At 52.2% G+C, this 11,611-nt stretch overlaps 2 protein-coding genes across 2 annotated transcripts in view; both read right to left on the bottom strand.

The window, feature by feature from the left end:
* The window catches only part of HDHD3 (haloacid dehalogenase like hydrolase domain containing 3), an 8,084-nt gene extending 5,293 nt beyond the window's left edge, over nt 1-2,791 (bottom strand). Inside the window, exon 1 of the mRNA XM_006022649.3 lies at nt 1,944-2,791. Coding sequence (XP_006022711.2) covers nt 1,944-2,057 — 114 coding nt within the window. The 5' untranslated portion in view covers nt 2,058-2,791. The remainder of the gene's footprint in view (nt 1-1,943) is intronic.
* Nucleotides 2,792-3,565: 774 nt separating this feature from the next.
* Nucleotides 3,566-11,611, bottom strand: part of ALAD (aminolevulinate dehydratase) — a 12,110-nt gene continuing 4,064 nt past the window's right edge. Inside the window, exons 4-12 of the mRNA XM_006022648.3 lie at nt 11,029-11,125; nt 10,122-10,257; nt 9,952-10,035; nt 9,411-9,499; nt 9,013-9,068; nt 8,151-8,238; nt 6,800-6,886; nt 5,960-6,089; nt 3,566-4,715 (exon numbers count right to left, since the gene is read on the bottom strand). Coding sequence (XP_006022710.1) covers nt 4,648-4,715; nt 5,960-6,089; nt 6,800-6,886; nt 8,151-8,238; nt 9,013-9,068; nt 9,411-9,499; nt 9,952-10,035; nt 10,122-10,257; nt 11,029-11,125 — 835 coding nt within the window. The 3' untranslated portion in view covers nt 3,566-4,647. The remainder of the gene's footprint in view (nt 4,716-5,959; nt 6,090-6,799; nt 6,887-8,150; nt 8,239-9,012; nt 9,069-9,410; nt 9,500-9,951; nt 10,036-10,121; nt 10,258-11,028; nt 11,126-11,611) is intronic.

Here is an 11,611-nt window from a genome sequence, read left to right as displayed (position 1 = left end):
CCTACACTGTTTTTGTTTGAGCTCCTGCTCTTCAAATGCAACCAGCTCCCCACACGGTTGCGTCACAGCCCTGTGGAGCAGCATTGTTACATCCACTTGGTGTGGCTCTGGGCAATCGATCTTTTGCCTCTGCCATTTCCAACACAGCCTGTGTTTTACGGCAAACATTTTCACGGGTGGGGCACATGACCTTGCACTTCGTGCCCCTTCATTTCCTCCCATTTCTATCGTGCCAGTCCTGAAAAAGTGAATCAATTCTTCCTGAAAGACACCCCATTTCTCATCAATGGTGCTTCTTGCATCACCAGCAAATGTCATCAGCATGCTTCTACTATTGCTGCCTAAATCACTTATGTCAAATCAGGCTTCACAGCAGTGATACTCAATCAGGGTGTCATGACCCCTGGGGTGCCTTGAGATCCTTTCAAGGGTGCTGTGGGGTGCCACTCAGTGTTAGCACTGTTGGGAGGGCAGGCACAATTCACAAGATAAACCCAGAGATTTCAAATAGGAATCCACTACGTTAAAAACATTGACCCGCTGTGGGCTTTCTGTGTTCTTTGCAACAGAATTATTACTCCATTATGTTTCTGTAGGCAAAAACCAAGTGAAAACTAACAGCTGACATTTTCTGAGGGGTGCCTTGTGTCTAAAAAGTTTGAACCACTGTCTTAGGGTGACCTTTGAGGAACTTCTCTATTCACTTCCTTCCACCCTACTGTCTTGTCTTTCACAGCCTCTCTCTTCTTACACAGCCTTCCTGTCACTTTTCCTTAGTTCTTAATCTAGCTTCAAGTTCTCGTACTCAAGAAAATGGGCATAAGCATTACAGAAACTTTAAATGTAGCTTAACTATAAGTTTGCCATATAGCATCCATGGCTTTCTGAAGTTCACACAAAAGATTAAATCTTCCATGTTTCCTTTGATAAAGCATTGTTGTTTCACAAATCAGCGAGCAGATTAGTTTGGCACAATCTCTTTGGAAAACCCATATTGCATTTTTATGTCATTTCCATATGTTGATTGTTCTTTCTTTCAGATGTTCTTCTAAAACCTTCCAGAGCGTGACAGGGGCCGTTACGAGGCCAATCAAATGTCGGCCCACCCACCTGTCTGGGGCAGTCTGCCCCGTCTCTTCTGCCACAATTTCTTGTTGAATTATTTCGGTGTAAATATGCGGGAGGCTGCCCATTTAATGCCCTGATGCCCGGGGTGTTATACACAGCTCTGACCTACCCATATCGTGTCCCACACCTCGCAGAGGGCATCACACATTGATAACAGCTCCGTGCGAGGCCAGGCTAAACTCTGCCCCTTGCTGGGCCTCTAGCATACTCCTCTCACCCCCCCGCCCGCTCTCACGGGGCCTTATTCACCCTGCCCCCTCACCGAGCTTCATGTGTGGCGCCCCTCACTTGGGCCACGGATCTGTGCAGCCCCTTCGGGTCCCCCTTGGGCCCTACTCCACACGGCCCTTCAGGCTTTCCTGCTCACACTCTGGCCAGCCCACACAGCCCTTCAGCCACTGCCCTTATGCCTCACACTGGGCTGAACTCAGCCACTAGCCCCTCAACGGGCAGCTTGCTCATGTTGTCACTTGCAGGGGCTGGCCCCCGTGCAGACCCCGCTCCACCCCCCTCACGCACAGCCTGTCAGGCACCACCGGGCACCCTGCCCTGGGCGGGCCTCTACCCACTTCTGCCCCCGTACTGGGGCTCAGGTGCCCACAGACATGCCTGGCCCCTACTGCCTGTTCCTGCTCTAAAATTACCCACTGGGTCGTGGGAGCTGGGGTTAGAAGGCGCCCCGACCCGCATCTCACTGGGGAGGCGACCAGCCTGGCATTTCTGGGGAACTGCTCCCTCAGTCCCCAGCAGGGTGCAGGGTTTGATCATGCCCCAGGACTGGGGGCCTCCGCCTTTCCGGTAGCTCCTGCCCTTACCTCCAAGGATGAGCTGAGCAGCAGCTGCCAGCTGGCAGACTGCTGCCTCAGCCCTGAGTCAAAATGCAGGCTACTCAGCCTCTTCTTCCAATCCCATGGCCCGCCTGCAGTCATGTGACTGCCTCATCATGGGGGCGGGGCCTGCACCTGCCAGCCACTCAGCTGCCTGCTCTGAGCCCTTAAAGTGGCAGGCACCAATAGTGCCCCACAGACTCTCTCTGGCATCAGGGCTCCCCCCACATTAGCGTTCCCTACAGTTCACAAAGAAGACCTTGACTCAGGATTAGCAGTTACCAATTACACTACAGGACCCTCATTATAGGGTTACTATACATCCAGGTTTTCCCGGACATGTCCTCTTTTTTGATCCTCCAATCTCTGTCTGGGCGGGTTTTTTAAATCTAATCAAATGTCTGCGATCAGCTGTGTGAGGGCAGAGGTGCCTGCAGACACTGGGAGGAGATGTGCAGGCACCTGGGAAACGTCTGGCCGCCTGGGGGCAGAGGAGATGTCCCGAGGGTCCTGACACCTACCAGGTTCAGTTTAGTTTCTTTGCCTCAGCACAGAAGACATCCCCACCATCCTACCACCTGCCTTTTTCTATCCATTCCTCTTGCAGCGGTGTCTGATCAATATGGGGCACGGGGCTGCAACTCGTGGAGGGGGCCGAGCTGTAGCCAGCAGCCCACTGTGTGAAAAAGGTTGCAGGAGTGGGCAGCCGGGGGACGGAAGGAGCAGGGAGCTGTGGCTTGGAAGCGAGGGGCAGGGGACTGTGGGTCCAGAGTGTGGGGCAGGGGCTGCGGGTCAGGAGTGAGGGGCACCAGCAGGGACAGGGGGAGCTGCAGGTTGTGAGTAAGGGGCACCAGCATGACCCAGGGGGGCAGGGGACTGTGGGTTGGGAGTGAGGGCCACTGGCAGGGCTAGGGGTCCCCAGGTTGGGAGTGAGGGGCTGCAGCAGGGCTGGGGGTCTGTGGTTTGGGAGTGAGAGGCAATAGAATGGGCAGGGCCAGGGCACCATCATATCACTGCCCCTCACAGTCATATACCCTCCCACCCTGCTGTGCACACAAGAGGTGTCCTCTTTTTTGGAACTGGAAATATAGTATCCCTAGAAGGGCCATCTATGCTCCACTAAGACTCCCCCTCCCAGAGCACTTGCCTTTTACCCTGGCTATAACACAGGGGCCTGCAGATGAAACTTTCAGCCACCATAAACAATTAGATCTGAAGCGTTGGTCTCGTCTCTGCTCAGTTGTGGAGAGAAGGATTTTATTCCACTTCCTCAACTTATCACAGGCAGAAACCCACTACTAGAAAAGCCATAGCATAAAGCACCTGGACTAGGTTTCTTTATGGTTTGTGAGACCTTGGAAAGAATGCAGCACATTAAGCTATCAGCACAAGGGATTCCTGACATGGTTCACAGACACCAAGGCATGTAATTGTTAGCTGACTGTACCTCTAGGGAAGGTCACAGATCTGCTTGCATTAGTGCAGCTGCAGCAGCCAATCCAGCACTTTTTAGCCCTTGCTAGTTGGACAATGAGCAATTAGTACAGTGAATTTCACTCCTGATCCTTCCTGCAATGACGGAGCTTCAAATACCACACCGAGACATTGGGTCAAAAACCTGTTATTTTAAAATTCTAGTGAAAAGCAAAGAAACATTTTTGAAAATGATTGTTTTGATAATACAAGGCGACAGCTCAGGGAACTGAAGGCAAGAACTGAGATTTAGTGCTGGGAGCTAGGCGTTTGGGTGCCCAGGGCTGAGAGACTGAAGGAGCATTAGTTAGAACATGCAGCAGGCTCCTTACACAGGACATTTGATTCTTGAAGCCCATGAAGCATTCATTGCCCAGCCCCCCATACCCTGTCACCCTAAATTCAGCAAGGCCACTGCTGAAAACCTACACTGTATTCTCTACCCCCCACAATGACCACAAGGCACATGTGCTCTGGAGGGGGAGCGCCACCCCCCCCCAGCTCTGAAGGTGCTTGGGATGTTTAAGTATTTAAACGTTTAAAACAGCAGCGTGTTTACAAAAGGGAAAGCACAAGAGACTCCACAAAGAAACTGGCTGATGCGACATGGGGCAGGAAGCTGAGGGCTGCAACAAAGAGATTGCTTGTTTTGCTTAGTGTGCTGGAGGGGGAAAATTCCAAGGAAAGCCTGAGAACCACCCAAGGAGCCAAGCAGGTCAATATTCTTAGCAAGCCAAATCCCCCACATTAGGCTCCCACTGTGTTAGCAACAGCCAGGCTGGGTTGGGAAGGATGTGACTCTAGCTGAGGGGAGCAGTAAGAAATAGGTCCCTCCTCCACAAAGAATCCTGTAGCAGCTGGGAAATTTAGTATGCCCCACCTTAAAATAGACCATCATATAAATTAGGTTTCTCGCTAAAGCAGGTTGCTGGAGGGATCAGCTCTGGCCCCAGGTGCCTTTCGCTGCTCTGTGAGGGTCTCAGCCTTAAAGCCCAAATTTAAAATAACATTTTGTAAAAACTAGTTTCCATTGGTGTCTTTGGGCCAAAGTCAGCCTGAATCTGAGGCTGCAGTGCCCGTGTCATTGATGGCACTGTGTCTGCTCACACTGGAGCTGAATTTGGCTCTAAGTTTAAGACCCCACAGGAATCTTGTTTGGTTCACAGTCTTTTCAAACCCTTGCAGGTTTCCTTCTACTTGTTCGTGTTATTGAAGCACTTCATGCCTCTTGCTCCTTCAGCCACTTCAGCAGCTGGGGCACGAAGTAGGTAATGATGATGTCAGCCCCTGTAACAGCAGCAAGGAACATGTGAGGATTTATTGGAAATGCAGCACTAAGCTAGCCTGCTCTGCTACCCCAAAGCAAATGATGCTGTGCCCCAGGAAGGACCCACCAGCCTTGCAGCATCATCCCTGCTCCCCAGCCTGGCCAGGTGCCACTCCCTCTAACCCAGCATCAGCAGCCATGAAGTCTGCAGGCTGGGCATGGACTGACCATAGGCCACATTTACATGCTCCATGTGACATTCAGGTTCTCCAGAATCTCAGGCTTTGTGTAATTTATAGTGCTCACAATGTGAACTGGAAGCAAGACAAATGGTGACACAGACCTGTGTCCACAGGTATCTTGAAACACTAACCCTGCATTGTGATCTCTCACATTCTGCATTGACAGTGGGGAGCTTTTAAGTACTGAATTTATAGTAAAATCCATGGGCCACAATTCAAGCAGTCTCTTGGCCCTCTGAGAGAACTGCACACTCCTGCCTCTGACTCCTTCCACCCAGCATCACATAGAGAAACTTTCATTCTCCACAAGCCAGATCAAAGAGGTGGAATGATTGCATCAAAGCACTGGCAACTGGGAGGATTATGGGTTAACCCACTAAGCATGGCTTGAGCAAGGTTGTGTGTCTCATCTTAACTAACCAGGTTAAGAAGTAAGACCCACACCAGGGAGGGGCTGCTGTGTTTTCACAGCCAGATGTCTTCAGAAATAAACCCAGGTTAACATATACAGCATCTTTCATCCAGAAGGCTCCCTGTAGCCCATGGAAGTAGGAGACATCCCTGCTTTATGAATGGTATAACAGAAGAGTAGGAAAATGCAAAAACTCACATAGTAACACAGGAAGTGGCACAGCTGGAAACAAAACCAGGAGTCCTGGCTTCCAGCCTCCTGCTACAGCCACATATCAGGCTTACTAAAAAGTCAGGGAGACCTGGTTCTCTTGAATTGTTATTGATTACATAGGAAAAACTCACAGAGCCTGAGCCACACAGAGCAGCGGTATAGCACGATCTAGAAACAGGTCTTCATTAAGGGCTGAGTGTGTGAACACCTTCCTCAGACCTGGCTTTGTGGTCCAATGTCAGCCTTCAGCTCAATACACAATCACTGACTGGCATTGAAATCCTGGAATGACTGCAAGGGCTTTACAATGCCACCCCTCCTGCACTGGACCCAGAGGCAAAGAAAAGAGCTCCTAAGGTACTTGTTAGGTACAAAGCCAACCCATCCTCCCACTCACCTGCTCGCCTGAACCCTCTCATCACCTCCATCACAGCAGCCTTTAGGTCAAAGGCACCAGCCTTTGCTCCATGCCACAGCATGGCGAACTCCCCAGATACATGGTAAACTGCCAGTGGGTGGGCATGATGCTGAAAACAGCAAAAAAGTTAGAGAGACAACACTGAGCTGCAGGGTATAGCTCTTCTGAGCTCTGTCTAGGGTACAAAGTAGGGGTCCAATGCATTTTTTGCTGCAGTCACAGAAACCCAAAGCTTTGTGAGTTGGAAATTAGGAGGAGACAGCTTGTACACATCCTTTGCAATCCCACCAACACAGCCATGGTCTCACAGGGGAGCAGAGGCCACTGCTGGACATCATGCGATAGCTTACTCTGGCCACATGGCTAGATTTGTACAAATGCACGGAGTGCAAGGAGTAAAAATGTGGAGATGACCAATAGCAAGATTGCAGCAGCCCCAGCAGGCAGAGCTGACAAAACAGAGGAACCTCATAGTTCAGCCTAGGAACTAAACTTCTAATCATGGCACAGGCTATAGCAGCAGGCCCCCAGGGTCTCCTCCTAGACTGAATGATGTGGAATGTCCTCCAGACTGGAGCATCATGGAGAAACCAAGAGCAAGAGTCTGTACAAAAGGCCCTCTTCCTTTCTGCTCTTCCCCAGGGGACACACTCATCTGAGGAAGCTCAAGGCCTTCCGTGCTCTTCGTGAGGCTGAGAGGCCTCTCTGGTTTTAAAGGGGTCCCCCTCCTGAACTAGCTTATTCCAACCCTACAGCCTCTCATTCCATTTACAGTGATATTAGAAGCATCATTCCCCTGCAGACATGTGTGGAGCTTACCCTGGCTTTGACTTCTCCCACAATATCCAGGTAGGGCATCCCCGGCTTTACCATCAGCATGTCTGCTCCCTCCCTCACGTCTCGGTCCTGGAAGGAGAACACAAGTCCGGGAATCTGTGAGTTGCACAGACATGGGGCAGGACACGAATATGGCAAGACCAGCTGGTTCACCTGATAGCTGTGGCTTAGGAACTGGTGCCAGAGGGAAGAGACAATGTTTCCCATAGGAGAGATTGAGTTTGTCTGGCTCTTTTTAGCACTCTGTGCATTCTGTGCAACCCTAACCCACCTCTGTCCCTCCCCCAAACGCATGCACACAGCAACTAGAGGGACCAACAGCAGCTGTTCTGTACTCAGCAAGAACCTCCATGCAGTAACAGGGTGGGAGCTGCAACACCACATAGACCCAGGTGTGAGAGATGTATCAAAAAGGCCAACACAAGTCACGTTTCTGCTCTTCCTCTAGCAGGAAGGCTGCTATGCTTAAAACAAGGACCAGGACAGGGAGCAATGTTTTGGCAGAATAGCCAGAGGTGCTAAATAGGCTGATGCTCTTCACTGCACCAGAGCTAGCCACTCCATGCAGAGCCGGAGTTCAGTCCTCATTCCTGTTTCACATTGCTGGCAACTACAAGAGGGCTGAAGAGAAACTGGAAGGCTGAGCCAGCCCTACAGTTCCTGGCTTAGCAGGTCCTGAAGTCTCTGGGCAAGCAGGTCTGGGGTGGGAGAGAGGGAAGTTCAGTTCTCCTCATCAGAGAACAGCTGCTATGGTGCCTGGGAGGGGCAAACATATGTGACATTGTTACATGGACCCCTGGTGAGGCCAGCTCGATGGGACACAGAGTCCTGCTCCAGCACAACCAGCCTCTCCTAACCCTACTTTTGAAGCCCCACATGCCAAGAAAAGGCATTAGCCCTGCTAACAGACAATTTAGCTGCAATTGGTGAGCTGGGTGGTAACAAAGGACTTGATATTTCTCCAGCTCACAGGAGAAACTCACAGCTCTTCCAAGTCAGTGCAATTCACTGCTGCTCCTCCCTCATGGTGCACAGCTAATCTCATGCACTTGGTTCCACTTCCCCTGACACCTGACATACTCCTCTCCCAGCCAGAGGCACCTGTTCAGCTCGGCATGCACGGGCCCACGGCCCTATTGCTGTGCCCAGGCTCTCTGGAGGGCAGGAACAGGTGTGATTCACTCCCCAGCACAATTCAGCATCACCTCAGTTCTCACATAAGTGTTCACATCAGGACATGAAAAACAGGAGAAAGGCCCAGGGATGAGGATGCTCCTGGGACAACTGGGTTTGTGGGATGCTGTGTGGCATCCCCTGTGGCAAGCTCACTCACCACAGCTCGCAGGGCCAGGCCCCTGGCACCTGGAGGAAGCTGGTAACATCGCCGGTCTCCAAAGGCAGGTTTGGACTGAGCAGCATCTCTGGTAACACAAGAGACCAGACAAGGGATCAGTATGAGACTGCAAAGAATTCCCACCAAACAGTTCTGGCAGAGCTCAGGCAACAGGGTGGCCCTCTCATAGACACAGAGGCAGGGGCAATGCCCCAACTTCTCCTTTCAGTTCCAGGAGGTGGGGGCAACTAAGAAGGCCTTCACCCCATTGCACTCAACAGGCTAGGAACCCCGACTGCCCCACTGAGCAGTCTCCCTTGGGACACATGCCAGACATGGTCTTTCATCACTGTCCCCCCTACTCCTGGTGGCTGAGAGTCAGGCAGTTCAGACCTTCTCCATCCCTGTTCTGAGCCAGGGGACCCTTGGAGGCCTTGGACACCAGTAAATTGCAATTCCTAACAGTGGTAAGTTTCCTCCAGGAATGAACCTGAGTGAGCTAGGGCCTGTCCTGACACACACACCAAGGGACAAGGAAAAGATCCATGCCATTCACCAGCAGGGTTCTGGAGATGTTAACTCCTGCTACTCCTGCCCTGCCCACCCTTGCTCCCAAAAGGCTGTGAGCAGAGGCCCAGGTGAAGCTGGGTGGGCACAGAAGTCAACTCTGGAGGTAGTAGGGGAGACAGCGTGTGCCTGCCCCCACAGAGAACCTGTTATCTTGAGTCCCAGAACCTATATGCAGGACTCTTGGCTGAGTCCTAGTTTAGATCCCTAAGTCAAATGCAAGCCCTCTGTGGTTGGAGGTGAAGTCTGGCGCACAGGCTGCTCACACTCACCCCTGCCTTTGTGAGAAGCTTACCTGAAGGGACCATAGAAGCAGGAAGCAAACTTGGCACTGTAGCTCATCACACAGACCTATGGAAGTAGGAGAGACACAGGGAATGTCACAGTTGTGTCCTGGTCAACAACTGGGTTGGGGGAGCTGTTCTTTTTGCATGACGTTCTCCAGTTCTCCATTCATGGGGGACCTTGGATCCACTCCCCTCTAGTGTGGCCTGGATCCCCAGGTTACTCTGTTCCCAACCATGTGCTCTGGGGAGTGCCTCCATGGCATCTACCATGCAATCTGTTGGCCAACTGCTGTGGAAACAGAGGAACCCCTCACTGCCACACCCTGGTCATGCTGTGATGTCCCTGCCATACAGAACTCCAGGTGGAGCCATTCATGACAAGAGCATATGCTTGTTACCTGCTCACCTTGTTGCCCATGTTGTTGGAGATCAGGGCTTGTTTTATGGATGCAATGCGTCCATCCATCATATCTGAAGGGGCCACGATGTGGCATCCTAAAAGGAGAGACCACAGACATTAAGGAACTGCAGAAAGCACTCCCTGCTTTGGGGGAGAGGGGCAGGGGTCACTTCTGGAATGGGAGGCTCCAATCTGAACTCCCAGCACTTGCTGGAATTGGCAGGCTTCAACAGTCAGGAGCTCAGGAGAATTGCTGCTAAGTTACCATTCATGTTGGCTGGGGGAGTATGTTGCATTCTGCTAGGGGAAGAGAGGAGTTGGTTCAGACACTCCACAAACAGTGGGTAGAAGCAGAGGTACATGGGATAGGCCTAAGTATGTGCAGCTCCTTGTGATATCAGCATGTCTTGGGCACCTGTATCCTCCCTAAACATTGGCCCAATCTTGGCAGGGACCAACTGCTATTTGCTGCCAGCTCTGCAGTGGGGTGGAGGGCATCAGCAAGAATCATCCCAGCCCACTGGTTACTTCCAGGAAGACCTCTCACCTGCCTTGGCATAGGCCAGTGACACTTCTGCCAGCCTCTGGCAGCTGGTCTCATTCTGGATGGTGCCATCCTCCCGCAGGATGCCTGGAAAACAAGATTGGGAATTAGAAGGGAACTGAACCAGCCTGCATTGCCCATTGCTCTGTGGTCCCCATCTTTGTGGTACTCACCACAGTGCCCATGTGAGGTGTAGGGGCACAGGCAGACATCGCAGGCAATCAGCAGCTCTGGGAAGGAGGAACGGATCTTCCTGATGGCCTGGATGGCTGGCATGTCTTTGGAGTCAGCAGCGGAGCCTCTTCCATCCTGAAGGGAGGAGACATGCTCCTTTAAATACATATCCTAAAGGGTCACACCCCTCCACAGAGGTCCCCTCACACACACTGCACCCAGACTCTGCTGGGGCACCTGCACTGCAGAACTGAGAGAAGAAAAGGGCTCACAGCCTGTGGAGAGTGCAAGAGATGGGATGCAGACATGAGCACTGGGGCTTGGCCAGGGAGATACCTTTGGCATTTGGGAAAGACAGGGAAATTGTAGGCAGTAAGCAATCAGGAGGATTTTATTCTCATCCACCTAATCACAACTCCCGCAGCACAAGTTGTGCTCAGTGGCCGGAAGGAGCGCATGCCCCAGCCCAAGTTATCTACTCTGTTCCTTGCAACACCAGTGCCTTCAAGCAATGGGGCCAGCATAGGAAGCTCTCACTTGGAGTCTACCAAGCCCTACACCCTGCATTACAGCTCCCCCTTGCATTACACAGGCATAATGGGGTCTGCAATGACGCCACATAGAATACCCACAACATTTGGGATGGTCCCTGGAGATCTCCCATCCAAGCAGCAACTTCTCTCTGTCTTGCTGAGCCGACGTGTTCTTATCATAACCCAAGAACCTCCCTACAACTCAAGGACCTCCCCAAATCAGCAAAGATGCAGCTGAAGGGTTTCAGCTGATTTTTCAGAGGATTCACAAGACACCTTTCCATCCTCCTTCTTCCCTCCCCTCATCCCGCCCCCCCGGCTTTGCCAGGGCCAACAGCTCGAAACCCATCTGCAGCCATTCCCCCCAGCTGACCTTGGGGACTTTACTGGGCACGCCAAAGATCAGCACACACTTCAGGCCATCCTCCACCAGGGGGCGCAGCATCCCCTCCAGCTTGTTGACGCCATACCTAGAAAAGGCAGTGGGGTGGGTGGGATGCGAGGTGGGGCACAGCCCAGTGCCCCCCACTCCTGGCTCCCTCTGCAGGGCAGTTGCTTTAGGGACACTGGGAGCAGGCTTGATGGCAGTGTTTACTACCCTGAGGTAGCTGAAGGTGATGGAGCATTCCCAGTGGCACCCTTCCCGGGGTGGGCAAGTGTGCAGCTGTGAAGAGAAAGGATGCACTGGGAACAGCCCCTACAAGGCCTGCAGTAGCTCGGGACCCGGCCTGAAGTCAGACAATGCACTGCAGATGGCTCAAGGAAATGCCAGCTGGAGATCCTGGGACCAGTGCAGGGAGGAGCAACCTCAGGCCTTATCTGGGGTCTCCAAGAGGCAGTAAACCACTGAAGAGTTATCTGCTGTTCTGGGGACGTGGAGGGAGCTGATCCCTGCCCAGTCTCCTCTCCAAGGGTGAGCAGGCACTGTCCTTGGCCACATTTATCTCAGTATTCCT

Source organism: Alligator sinensis, unplaced genomic scaffold (assembly GCF_000455745.1).
Source record: "Alligator sinensis unplaced genomic scaffold, ASM45574v1 scaffold235_1, whole genome shotgun sequence".
Lineage (NCBI taxonomy): Eukaryota > Metazoa > Chordata > Crocodylia > Alligatoridae > Alligator > Alligator sinensis.
Note: the sequence above shows the minus strand (reverse complement) of the source record. Positions and strands in the feature narration are given on the sequence as shown.